General features: G+C 32.7%; 1 protein-coding gene across 3 annotated transcripts in view; it reads left to right on the forward strand.

Moving 5' to 3' along the window:
• The window catches only part of LOC140050914 (protein O-linked-mannose beta-1,2-N-acetylglucosaminyltransferase 1-like), a 90086-nt gene that overhangs the window by 43740 nt on the left and 31639 nt on the right, over positions 1-14707 (forward strand). For 2 of the 3 annotated variants that reach the window (XM_072095914.1, XM_072095915.1), the window contains 2 exons: positions 2112-2208; positions 9760-9911. In XM_072095914.1, the coding sequence (XP_071952015.1) occupies positions 2112-2208; positions 9760-9911 (249 nt within the window). Of the gene's footprint in view, positions 1-2111; positions 2209-4078; positions 4298-9759; positions 9912-14707 lie in introns of those variants that run through there. The other variant, XM_072095916.1, reaches the window with a different exon arrangement.

The raw sequence follows: 14707 nt of genomic DNA on the forward strand, positions 1-14707 counted from the left end.
TGAGCATACAGTAGGTGAAATTGAATATTGAATATGCATATCGTGTTTTCATTAATAATTACCAGTAAGTATGTCAAACATAAGCATAAGCAATGTCTTTAAGTGACAACTGTCTCAAGATTTTAAAAGTAAGCAAATGATGAATTTTAAACCAGTTTCACTTGACACAAATCACATATTCGATATTATAAAAAAAATTGATTGGGAAAAAGAAAAGTGGAACAATGATGCATGTTTTATTTATTACCCTGAACTTCTTTTGGAATCAACACTGCTCTGAACTGATTCTGGGTATACAGTAACTAGAAGAGGTAGAAAAATGCTTTATTTGATCACTGGATAGATAGACAGAATTGTTTTTCATTCATTTAATTTTTACAATACATCTTAAATGTTATGTTTGTATCCACTAGCGAATTTTGGTTTAGTTCTGTGAAAGTTTCAAGAAAGCAAATTAGCATTAATTTTACTAGTCAATAGAAGTAACTATTTTAAATCTACTAGCAAATTGCCAAGCCCTATAGATCCTGATATTGATAACAATTATTACTTTTTAGATGTATCTAAGAACATACTGAATAGTGGCCTAAAATTAATATGCATATATACATCTGTATTTTGTAGTTTACTTAATACAATAGAACAAAAACAAATTTGAGTTAAAATAAATTGTTAAATAAATCAAAGATCTCAATTTCTTCTGAAGATGATGAATAGATGAATTTATGGTAATCAGGCAAAAGGCAGGAAAAATTTGCAGAAGAAAAGTAAACCTTAACTAGATCCATAATTGTCCAATAATCGTTGTACAAAGAATTTGCAATCATAATGCTGCATAAAGTATAGACTTGTTGTCGTGTTATCTACAATTCATAAAGACTTCCACATTTATAAGATTCCTAATACTTACTCTTTATATGTTTTCTGTATATTTTAGATTCATTTGCAACATACATCAACTTGGATTTCTACTAATGGTTGTTTTAAAGCTAAAAGAAATGCTTAAAATCCCTTGCTTCTTAGCAAACACAGTATCAAATTTCCCTATTGATGCATGTCTTAATTATAGAATACTTCATACACTTGGTTACTCAACTTGTGATGTCTCTATTAAAATGTTTATTACTTTGTTGTAATATAATTTGTCTAGAGATAATCCTACTAAACTTTACATGTTTTTATCCTATCTATATTATAATAAACTTTTCTTTAAACAAGAAACTGGCTTGTTAGTTTTGATGAAATTAACTAAACATTATACAGTAACTTGTTAGTATCGTAAGGTCTTTATTACAACAGAGGGGCTTTCTGGTATTTGATATTTTCAAGGCATTTTTTCAGATAACTTAATCCTTATAATTAGAAGGGTGATAATAATGCGAAATCGCAGATACTTTTCTGAATCAGATACTAGGGCAATTTTTGTAAGCAAGTAACTTGAGAGAACTCATACTATGATCCTAATGCATTTAGGAGTATTTAATCTACTCTGCCCTATCATGGTAATAATAATATGACAATGTCAAGTAATATAAGGCCTGGATTCAGGCCTAATCATACTGTGTCAGGTTTAAGTTAAAGCTAAAAAAAAATAAAACTTGTATTTCAATCATCATCAAGAACTATTATTATTATTTTATGAGATAAAGTTAACTCTTTCAATACCGGACTTTCTGAAAACCAGACTTTCTTGAGGCCCAAAAAATCCTAAATAAATTTTTCCCATTAAAAAAAACATTCCAAATACCAGGTTTTTTTTCCAAGAAACCAAACATATAGGCCAGCCCAAAGCTGTCCAGTATTGGAAGAGTTGACTGTGTATTGGTGTAAAAATCCCAAACAAAATGTTGTTTTCGTACGAACTGATGGCAGTTGCATATAACCTTCAAGGCTCACTCAGTGTTCTCTCCAGGATTCACATCAAGCGCCACGCTTCCGTACCCCTGGGGGTTGGATACCGACACTAAGTACATGAGTCCCAGTCAATGTGAGGCGATTTTTGGTATTTGACATCCTAGATGAATTTGTATATTATTATTATGAAAAAGTAAACAAACAACTTGATTATTAGTTATTTTAAATACAAGACTTGTTTTTATTGTATTTTGCAGCTAGTGTTGGTAGTGGTGTTATTCATTACAGTGGTCATCAACATTGTCTTCATTGCGGACACTGGCAAACGTCTACGAGAGCAAGTTATTGTAGAAGGTAAGAGATATGGATATGGTTGTACAGTATGCTTAAGTGTAACACTCCCTCAGGCTAAATTAGGACCCCAAACTTTGGTAAATTCATTCTTAATGCAATCCCCCTATTATTTACCAAATGTTATTATGTTATTATCTATATTGGTGAGAGAGTTCGTTTGTTTGTTTGTTTATACAAATTTTTGTTACTGCACGTACCCTTACATATGGAATATCAAAATGATCGCAATTGTACCGGGAAAGTTCTAAACTATATTTGAACATCATCCGCCATCTAGGATCCAAGTTAGGGACCAAAATGTGCCACTGAGGGATTATGGGTTGGTAGTGATGGCTAACATAATTTGTACTGGAACCGACTTAAACACATCACCCAGTATCTGGGGTATGGTTGGATGGGGGAGAAAGAGGAGCGAAAATACTGGCGTAATGAAGTAGCCTATATGATTGGAATTGTACTAGGAAAAGTTACTACATTTGAACTGTCCAGGGGAGGAGTTAAGGTTTGTTGATTGTGGCTGTGATGGTGAGAGGAGAAAGAAGGCTGGGGGACCGCAGTATCAAATTTAGATATTTATAATTATCAGCCAATTTGACACCTATTCATTTACACAGTTAAACCATTATTAGGCCTATCTCTCTCAAATTGAAGCTAAAGTTGAATTGAATTTGTCCTTCACTGGAAAGAATATGTTTTTAAAAAAGAGCGTGGGGTGTTATTGAAGAGGGGTGGAGGTTGGTGAGTATAGGGAAATACTGGTGTCGGATGTACTGTGAAGTCTTTAAACTAATCATGGCGGGTTTCAAAATTAGTTTTAAAGTATATATGCTAGTATTATTATACTTGGTCATTATGGTGATGTGTAATTACCAAGTCTGCTGCAATTCAACTGCACGATAAAAAGAAACTTGGAATCCCACAATGCAGCTGGGATGTAAAACAACAATCTGGATATATCAATTTGAAGTCATCATCAGAGAATAAGCACACAGCTAGTAGGTTTTGTTTTTTAGTTCAGAATAATTAGTCTGGTTTCATTGTAAAAAAGTTCCTGTTCTGCTTGAGCAACAAAGAGAGTTATCATGAAAAGAAAGTGTAGATTTTTTGGACATATGATATGACAAGGAATTTTGCAGGAAGAATATAAGGTAAAAGACAAAAAAACAGACCTTGTAGAAATGGAGTGATGACATCAAAGAATGGATCAACACCAAAAGTTATTAAAAATGTGTGAGGCAAGCATTGGATAGAGATGACTGGCAAAGCATGACTTCCAACATGAAGATGGAACCAATAGATAGATAGACATACACTTTGTTAAACTGAGAAAAATGTCCAGTGTGGTTGCAGCCTCACAGTGTTACAAACAAAAAACCTTATTTTTGTATTCTTTAAAGATCAATGTGATAATTTATAAATAACATTTTAATGAAATAGACTTGTCCTGGATTATTTTGAGTTTGAGACAGACATACTATCATTTGATGTCCATCAATTCTAATCCATTTAATTTTATATAATAATATCTATAATTGACCTTGACATTCACAAACATATTTGTTAATGTTTTAATTTGATTTAATGACATACAAAATCCAAAAGGAAAAGGTACTGTATGGTCATATGTTATTTACTTATGTAGACAAACAATTCTATAATCCAATGTTCCAATGAGTGGTTCAGTACTAGTTACAAACCTCCACGTCCAATAAAATCTGCATATTTAATGGCCTAGCATTTTGTCTAGCCTTCATTGATTTCATAGATTGAATCACTGGATTAATTCATAGAGTTTACTTTGGAACAGAAGCTGTGCTGTAAAACAAATTTAATGAATGTTTCATAATCATTGTACATTAATGTAAGGGGATGATTTTTTATGTTTATGTCGATTATTTATTATGGAATAATCACAAATCATCATCTTCTTTCTATACTTATCCACAAATGATAAATACCTAGAATTAAAACTAATGATGCTACTGTAACTATAATGTACATTATTAACATTGTGATTCAAATTGTCTTTCATGGCTGATGACTGTGTTTAAGGTTGATAATAAGAATTGTAGATGTCAAGCAATAACAGGTTGGATTTTTATCGATTCTATAAACTTAGCAATTTCCTTTATTTGATGCCTTAATTAAGAATCCTATCTTCATTCCATTTGCTTAATATTAAAATAGTAAGAGCCCAAGATTGATTTTCCATCTGAAAATGACCTAGTCCTCCTTGTTAACCTCTGAAAACTTTGCACAAACTAGCTTTACTGAGAGTAGTACTACCATATTTGAGTGAGTCATGGGTGGGTCTAGAGGTGAGGGTGGCTTGGGCAGATGCAGCTGTGGCATGGTTGCATGCTCCTCTACGCTTTTTGACAGCTAAAATATATATTTTTTTTTTAGTTATTTAAAAGAATATATTTTGTTAGTTAGTGTCTGTTACAACCGCTAATGTAGAAAATGCCAGCTAATGTCGAAACAACCGTTAATGTAGAACAATCCACCGCTAATGTAGTAAAACATCCAGCTAATGTAGAAACACCAACAGCTTAGTAGTAAATACAAATCAACACAAATAATGTAGAAATGTTAGTTATTGTAAAAAATGTTCTTTATTTTACAAAAATGTCTAAATCATCTGCAAGTGCATTGATCTTTTACAATAGCTATCAGTCTTTCCACATCTCGTAAGCAAAACAACCACATATCGTAAGCAACCATCTCTGTTAAGGGATCGCTTCTTATAATTGACCACCTCTCGTAAGCGAACACCTCTCTTAACAACCACACTTCTCATTATTGACTATCTCCCGTCACGACCTCTCGTTATTGACCACCTCTATTGAACGACCACCGTTTCTTTTAAGGTGGTCCTTTACAAGAGGTCATCACTGCTAAGTGGTGTGATATTTATGGAGGGATGGGTTTTTTAGATATTGTTAAATGATGAGAAGCGTACCCTTAACAGAGAAGATGGTCGTTCAATAGAAGTACTAAAGTAGTATTAAAAGTACAATATAAACACTCTTTTAATATTAAAGCTAAACCTATTTGTTTTTTCTATACTGTAGGTCCATGAAGAAATGTTAGAATCTTTTTTATACTGTATTGTATTTTTTGCCACTATAATGTCCAATACAATATAGATAAAAAGTTCTACACAACAATTTTACTATGGAGTATGAAGCATCATTACATTATTATTGTTAAAAGGTTTTAGAGGCATTACTTTTCTGTAAACGCCATGTAATTCAGCAGATGCTGCAACTTTTTTTATTAATGAAAAATATGAACTTGACTTGACCATAGTACAGAGCAGTTGTTTACAGAAAGAATTACTTTTATGTAGTAAAACTGTAAATGTATTTTTGTCTGCTTGCTTGTTTGCCTAGCCTTCAGAATAATAGCCCCATTTGAGAAATAATACTAGATAAAATGATATAAGTTAAGTATTTGTTTACATTAACAGTAATCTTTTGAGCACAATCTGATTCCAGTTTTATGTAGCGTATAATTTAGCCTTCAGAACAAAATCTGCTTCAGAATTTCAGATTTTATCGCCCATGAACATTTTTATTGGAATAAGATTTTATCAACAATCATTCACTTGTCATAAAAGTTGCTGTGTAATTTTTATTGAGTGTTTGTTATTGTTTTATATATAATACAGGAAACATTGGCCCTGTTTCTGCTGCCAATCCCAAATATACCGTATAAATATACCGTATAAATATACCGTATATATACCGTATATGAAATTCGTGCACCGTTTCCGCTGCACATACTTCGTGGGTGGGCTGTAAAAAAGTTGGCTTTCATTACCCAAAATGCATTTTGTGAGACGGAAGTATGGATTGACCTAGAGTCTAAGTGTAGTGAGGTTACATGACAAAAACAAAACAATGATGGTTTCTCAAAACGTCGTAGCATTGCTTTCTATTTGAAATCTAATGAGCAGAAGTGGCAACAAATTTACATCTCACAAACAATCTAGAAATGTAGAATGGACATTGACTAGATTTATGCAAAGAAGACGACGGCATTTGCCGATAACTGTGGCGTTATTAAGTCTACCACAAATTCTGCTTTTATTTTGTTTGAGATACTTTTGTAAATCTCGGTATCTCTTCTGTTGCCATGCAGTCCCCCCCCCCCCACCCCAACCTTCGCTTCTCCCCACAATTGAATTGCAAAAATAGTTATTTCTTCAGTCCACAGTGATATTTTGATCTGTTGCTTGCTTATTATACACGTGTGTGTCAATGCAGCAGAAAAACCAAACAAACGCATCACGCTCTGTTAGTTTTTGACCTCGTGTCATGGGCCGGGTCACATATACGGTATATTTTGAGTGCAGCAGAAACGGGGTACGAAATATACGGTATATTTTGGAATATACCGTATAATATCCACAAACGATGGGGATATTTATGCGGTATATATACCGCATATATATACGGTATATTTTTTATGAGACCCATTTCTGCTGCCAAAAAATATACCGTATATAAAATATACCGTATATATACGGTATATTTTGGGCAGCAGAAACGGGGCCTAAGATTGGTTGTAGAAAAATATATTATTAAATCGTACAATATTGTGAAATTATTTTCTATTGGATATCACCAACTATTTTAAATAAATTATCACTTTTATTTATTGACTTTGACAAGCTTTTAAATTCTAATAAACATAATGCATTAAACACATTCAGATAGCAGATACTGTTGGTATCAACTACAGTAGTTCCTTTAATGTTAAATCACCATCACAATGTTGTTACCCTTCCACCTCCCAAATGTGTCAATTTATGATATTGCTAAAATAATTATTACATGTAGGTCATGGTATAAAGGTTTTTTGTAGACCTTTTATCTTTTCAATATAAAGGTGAATACTTATTAATACATTTGATGTCAGCAGACTTAGCCTGTGATCACCGTGGGCATTGTAATTCACTTTCAATCATGAGTTTTTATATTTATCATAAAATTTCAAGTGTTGCTAATGCATTCTCTACTGTTCCACGTTGACTGTTACTATTTCAAATAGAAATATAAATCTTAATATTTCAGATGTTTAAATATTTTATTCAGAATCTGGATGAATATTTTGTTTCACAAACCACTCTAAAGGACGATTTTTGTATTTTCTTGTCCTTGTACCTCTTTTGAGTTTGGTTTTTTTCTACTGCATAGCGCCGAATATACTTTCGGAAAATAGAAATTTTAAAAATATCGAAAACATTTCTGCTAAGTTTGAGCTCCTAAAAATATTAACATTACCCAAAATGCAATGCTAGTTGACTCGCGTTTAACTATGGTCATTCAAATAACCCATTGTGCATTGTAGCTAATTGCACAGTGATAAACGGTAACACTCAATCGATTAGGTTTAAACCATTATTTTGAGAACGCCATTTAACCGGTTATTGAAAATGTGTCCTGTTACTTCTGCCAAGAAATTGAGGGTAATTTATCCGCACAGTTTTTTTGCAGCAGAAACGGGCCACTTTTGAAGATGTTAATTTTAATATCCAGGTAAAGCAAGCAGTAAAAGCATGCAATACCATAATCGTAAACAATAAAACCAAATTGTCCTACTAAAACTAGCATCCTTTACAAACAATCGTGGTACGTTTTAATATAAACTGTTGCTTAAATAAAAATATGTGTAGATCTATTTTTTTCATTGTACCTGGAGTATCGTAAATCTTCCTTCTGTTCTAAATTCATATTGATATGAATGTATTGTACAAGCTCGCTTCAGCCTCCATCATCACATACAGATTGCTGCTGTTCACTTGCTAATAGATTGTATATATAGGTCAGTCCTACCATGATGAGCTATGCAATTTAACTTATGTAATTGCAATATTAGAACCTCACAAATTTGTGGTATCACAAATATCTGACCTAATTCAACTTTTAATTTAATTATAGCATGTCAATTATTTAAACTATTTAATATATTTATGTAATTATTTAATTTTAATAGATTATGTAATAATTACTAACGTTGTGTGGTCAGGGGCCTGGCAAGCATGGGATTTTACGCGATTGTATACGCCATGTATAGTTATTTACTGTCTGTAGTTTTTGCAACCTCCCTAAAAAACACCAGGTAATGTCGAAACAACCGTTTATGTAAAACAATCCACCAATGATGTACTAAAACCTCTAGTTTATATAGGTAGGAGAGAAAATGCCAATGTCGGTTTAGCCAGCACTTGGACTACCAGCACCACTTTTGATTGGTGTATTTTCACTTTATAACATTATATGTTAAAGTATGAATAAAAATCAAAGAAAAGCTTTCCAGTACAATTTACAAAGGTCTCTTTCGGAATTCCCTTTTCCATAGTAATTATAATAAGGTTTTTATAATCATCAAGTTTTTTTGTTTAGAGTGTTTAGTAGTTTTCAATTTCCGTTTCAGTTTAATATGTCTGTCGAACAAAGTTCAAGATCTTCTATCTATTAATTTGATTGTGCCTATAATTCATGCTGTCATTAGCAGATGATACTGGTCAAGAGGCATTACAACTTCTAATTTATAAATACTGACATTATAAATTTTACTGTTTAAAAGGCAATTTTAAACTTGTGCTGATGTTTGATTACCTTAATTTAATATCTTTAATATGTATTGCTAGTTTTATAAATTGTACTACTACTAGTAGTCTACCATATTCAAGAATGTTTGTTCTAAACCCCCAGTGTTATAGATTTGAGACTGTATTGATATTCATCACACATGTTTCACTTACGCAAGTAAGTCTTATCGCCAAGAATTGCAGGTAACAGATAACTCCAAATAAAGACATGGAAGACAAATTGAGATATAATGTTTATCTCAATTTGTCTTCCAAGACCCTGTAGAGATTCTGATAGATTTACTGTATTAAAAATGTTCTAATGTCCTCCAATATAATAACTTTATATGATATAGTAATAGATTGTGTGTGCATATGTGTAATTTATTATATTGTTTGGTAGTTATGAATTCAGTACGTCCAGGGTGCTTATATCATGCAAGGTGAAGCTGTGAACCAGGTCACATTTGGGGGTGATATGATGCCTTTAACAACTGTCCCCCTTTTTGTCAAGGTCATGTTCTATCATGGTTTGCTTCCTGTCAATAAGATAAATATCACAGAATAAATATATTTTGTTGAGACTCTAGGTAGACATTTATATTTGAAATATGATTATATATTAAACAGCTGCCAATAGAAAATAATTATCAGATTCTGAATGTAGATTTTAGCAATGGGATATAAATAACTGTGTGTGAAAACTATTTTAACTCATACAATACAGTATTAGTATTAGAATCAAATTTGGTGGTGTATCCAAGGAGCAGGCTTTTTAGGCCTTCTTTTAATTTATTATTTTAAATGTGAAGGTGAACTTCCAGGGCATCTTTTTCCATTTCTAAAGCATAAAGATTTTCTAAATACTACTATCTCTATTTGTCTTGAGTAATGAATATTTTTAAAGACAGGAAAAACATTGTTGAAATGTTGTGTTTATATTTTGTTAGGTGGAACTGATCCAAGGGAGGCTCCACGCAATGCACCGCCCCTAGATGATGAAGATGCAGAAGAGGATAACCTAGAAAACATCCCACGTGAAATGGAAATTGAGGTTCTGTCAAGTGCCAGTAAGGTTGCCATGTCAGTAGATGGAACCCAGGTACAGTATTACGATTTATTTCAGTTGTCCATACAGTATTTGGTCCCCAAACAGTAGAATTCTTTGATTTTAATGAGAGATTAAAGTGTTTCACTAAAGTGGAATTTTTTTTTATAAAGCTAAAAAGGTCTTTTCATACATATTTTTCTATTTGTAGTAGGGTAAAAAAGCATACACAACAGATATATTGATATATTTATGCACAAGTGAAGTTTGTCAATGTGTAACCATGTTTTTGTGAAAATAATACACAAACGAAAGTTTTAATATATTTAAACAACCCTGTGCTTTCTTTTTACAAAGAAATACATTTTCTTTAAGCTGTTCTTTCCACTTTATCGTTTAATACTCATTCTGAACTTCATTTCTTTACTGCAAATTTATAATTCTGAGACATAAAACTATAAAATAACTGAAAAGCCAAAATCACAAATTTGAGAAGGAAAATATCAGCCTTGGGCAGCAATCAAATTGTAATAAAATGAGGGAAAGAAATTCTTTTACTAGGCAGAATTAAATATTCATATCATTGTATAAGCTGTTAAGTCTATTTATGTTGCAAAAAGGACCTTTGGGATATAAAATCCTAGGTAAACAAAGAAAGAAAATCAAAGTATAAGAACTGTAGTATTGGATTGCATTCAAACCCATTGCTTTTACTATTGCTACTTAACCTATAGTTAAAGTTAATATGTACTTTTAAGCAGCTGTTTTTTTTTCTTCATCACTGAAAAGGTGTTGAATATTTTACTATAGTACTATAGTAGGTATGATTCCAATTTATTCACATACTCTCTTAATACCAAAGTGTAACAGTTTATTTGCATCATTAAATTTAAGATATTGTTGGTTAATCCATGGTAAAACTTTTATTGCTTTTTCATAAAAGCACTAAATGTTTATATTTTTATTTATTCAAATGTCATATCATTTGAAAAAGTTCTCGTCAAATCGTCCACAGTTGTTCATCTATTATTCACATTGTAAAGGACTATAGTACTTAATCGCTGCTAGTGCAAGGCATCAAATGGTACCTTTTTAAAAAAAAACTAATTATTCAAAATACAAAATATCTATTATGATAGCTGGATAAAAAGTTGTATTATTTGAAATAAGAGTAGCAATACAAATCCATCATAAAAATCAATTCTATTCTAAGATTCATTGTATTTTTTGAATACATGTACTTTTCCATTTTTACAGTACTATGTGCTTGTGCCCTTTAAATTTCACGGAAGTTCAAACACATTTATAATTAATTAATTTAGTGCAAAATTGTCCCAAGTTTGTCACAAAATGCTTATTTACAGGTATATGATAAGCTAATTTGATTATTTTAAAGCTGATATTCTAATGTACAACAGTAGTTCTGCTTGTGAATTCACTACTCTTCCTGATTAGAAATGACTTAAGTTAGTAGCCAAACGTGTGTTTAGATTATTGGACGTTACATTATAGTAATCCAAAGTAGTAGCTAAAAAAGTAGATGGTAACATTCTTCTACACCATGAGTTATTACGTTATGATTATGAAAGGTTCACGATGACTATAGTTCCTAGTGGCTGATCCATAGGAAGTACATCCCCTGCATACTTTCTCCCCAAACAGAAATGTTCTTATCTTGTAACATTTTCATGTTAGTAGTTTTAAATAATACACTGTACTTAACTATATGTGCTATGCATTCTTCTTGCTATAGAGTATTTGTTTTATATAGTAAGCCTGTACTATTCAATGCTACAATAGTCATATCCCTATTGTTTCTTTGGTGTGACGATAGACATGTATGTTTTTTACCTTAGCAGTATCAGTGGTATTTTTTTTTTTACCATGATGGTAAAATATGTTTTTTTTACAATGGTAAACATAATTTATTTCTTCATCCAAAATACACTTAGGAGTATATACCCAAATACCAAAACTGTCAATGTTCATTATTCATCCCAAGGGCTTAGAATTTCTCCAGTTGGCATCTAAAATTGAAACAGTTAGATGTTGTTCTTTGTTGCGGCAAAGTAAAAAATAATCCTGATGCGCTTATAGACACGGTGGAGGAATTAACTTACAATTCCCCAATCACTACCATATAATAATGCACCTAATTGAGTATTTCTCAGATTACTGGTTTGCCAGTTTTGAGAGAAAACATCTTTCAAAATGTGTGATTAGACTGTTTCCTAAGGCGGTAATGTGAGCGATTCAAGGCGTTTCAACATACAATGGCATATTGTCAAATTGCAAATCATTAGTGATCTTGTGCCATTTCATTGTTTTGTCTTCCTCGCCTTGAAACCTTACTTCAGGACATCTTTATTCATTAAACTTGAAGTGGTTTCTTCAAGTTCAACGTTCTCATTCCTTTATCCTAAAAATAGAAATTCTGTTATTTTTCATTTCGGAATTTGAATAATATTATTTATAGAAGTATTTAGTAAAGAGAGAAACTTTAAAATAATTTCATATTAATACAATTTTTACAATTTCCTTCCTATCAATTTTTTTATTTTGGAAAATTTCATCCATATCAACAAATGTACAAACAGAAAAGAAAAAAGTTTTATTTTTTGTAGTATTTTAAATCGACTTTTTAGGATTTTATATGTATATTTTGTATGGCTTTTTTTTTATCGTATTTTATATTTTATGTACTGTATCCATTTTATATTTGTATGTACTGTACTTTTGAAAAGGCCAACAGAGTTTCCCCATGGGGATAATACAGTACCAGCGAGAATTACTGCCCAATTCGGACGCGGCAGACGCGGCATGAATACGTCCATGAAGCGTCCACTTCGCGTCCATTATATCGACGCGTCTGACGTGATTTGACCTTAGACCAACGTCCTTTGTGTTTGAGCTAACCGGGAGCTAACCACGCCGGTGTTAACGTAAACAAAAGCTCCGCATTGTTACTGTACTACAGTTATATTCTGTACGATGTTTTCTAAACCCGTGAAAACCTGTATTAAACGAAATGTATTTTATACTACAGTAGTTAATAACATGCAAAAAAAAAACCTCTAAAAAACGAATTAATGAATAAGTGCGTATAGATACCAGTTCATTAGTACAGCTTACTATATGGGCAAGAAAGACTGATTTTTTGTGAGTAAAATTATTATCGGATGTCAAAAAACTTCTTTGGCACGCCGCCTAAAAAGAAACCGCTGAACGAGACTTGCGGGAAATGCAGTGCTGAAACCACGTGTGCCTGCCATGCATGCAGTAAAACCACGTGATAGCATATTTACCAAACTCGAACGTTCGGCGACTAGACCCGAGTGTGTGAAAATATGTTGCTTTCGCTGTCCGAGCGAAGCAATGAATTGTGAGTATCGAATGTCAAAAAACTTCTTTGGCACGCCACCTAAAAAGAAACCGCCGAACGGCACTTGCGGGAAATGTAGTGCTGAAACCACGTGTGCCTGCCATGCATGCAGTAAAACCACGTGATAGCATATTTACCTAACTCGACCGTTCGGCGACCCGAGTGTGTGAAAAATAGTTTGCTTTCGCTGTCCGAGCGAAGCAATGAATTTTATATACTAATTAAAAAATCGACACATTGTAATGGACAAAAATGGTGCAGTACATGTAGTTTTGTAACACTATAAATATCCTCAACCTATTTTTATTCATTATAATAAATTCTAGCACCCGCCCTTGGCTTTTTTGTTTTAAATCGCTTTTGTACCAAGCCTTAATGCCTTTGTGTTGTTCCGTGTCCTATTGTCTTTTTCTATTCAGTGTATCAAATTCTAACACCCGCCCTTGTTTTTTTGTACCAATTTTGGGGTCTAAGCATAGAGATATTATAGTGACAATTTTGGGGTCTAAGCATAGAGATATTATAGTGAACTTCACTATAATATCTCTATGCTTAGACCCCAAAATTGGTACAAAATAACATTAACTAAAAAAATATTATTACAGTCATTATTACAATTATACAAACACTGTAATCTTAACATGATCAGAGAGGAACATCATTATAGCGTAAAAAAAATATTTCTTAATATTTATAAGCAAAGCGTACACAGAATGCCTAGTGTTGTACTGTACGTCATCAACAGGGTCATCAACCCGCTTTTCAGCAGCGGTAGAACATGGTTGCAATATTGCTGGGATCCTATGGAGTAGAAAAATATCACGTGCTCTTTGTTGCGCGCTATGACGACCATGGAGATATAAATTGACAGTGTACAGTACATACTGTAGGCTACATGATTTTGTTGAGCCTTCTTCCACAGTTTTAACTCATCATATGACATTTAAATATAACTTATTTCTCTATGATCATATCAATAATTCAACATGAAATAGAGGCCTCGTTATTAAAAAAATATTCTTCCATAAAATGATTCATATGAACAAAATATACTGTATCATGACGATGATTATTGATCGAGTACGCTAGGCCGATCTCAGGCGGTGGTGTACGTGCTAGACAGTGAACCGGCCGGCTAGATCCCACGGCGGGCTAGCGATGGATATAGACACAGTTTCGCACGAAACTGGCTTTTTGGACGAATTATTCGGCAGATAAAAATAAACACAACACACACAAGTCGTAGGCTAACTTTATTTATTTTTTAATCATATTGTTTGTGAATGTGAAAGTATTTTATAAACAAACACCAATACAGCCGAACCTGCTCAACAGTCAGGCTTAGTTTTCCGATGTCATTTGAATATGAATACGGTCGCGAACAATAACAAAAACAGACTCAGGTAGCGAGGTCACGGCCCGCCCGACGAAAGTGCGTCCAAATCATTGGTTTAGTTTATGAATGGAC

This window comes from Antedon mediterranea, chromosome 6 (genome assembly GCF_964355755.1).
Source record: "Antedon mediterranea chromosome 6, ecAntMedi1.1, whole genome shotgun sequence".
Taxonomy (NCBI): domain Eukaryota; kingdom Metazoa; phylum Echinodermata; class Crinoidea; order Comatulida; family Antedonidae; genus Antedon; species Antedon mediterranea.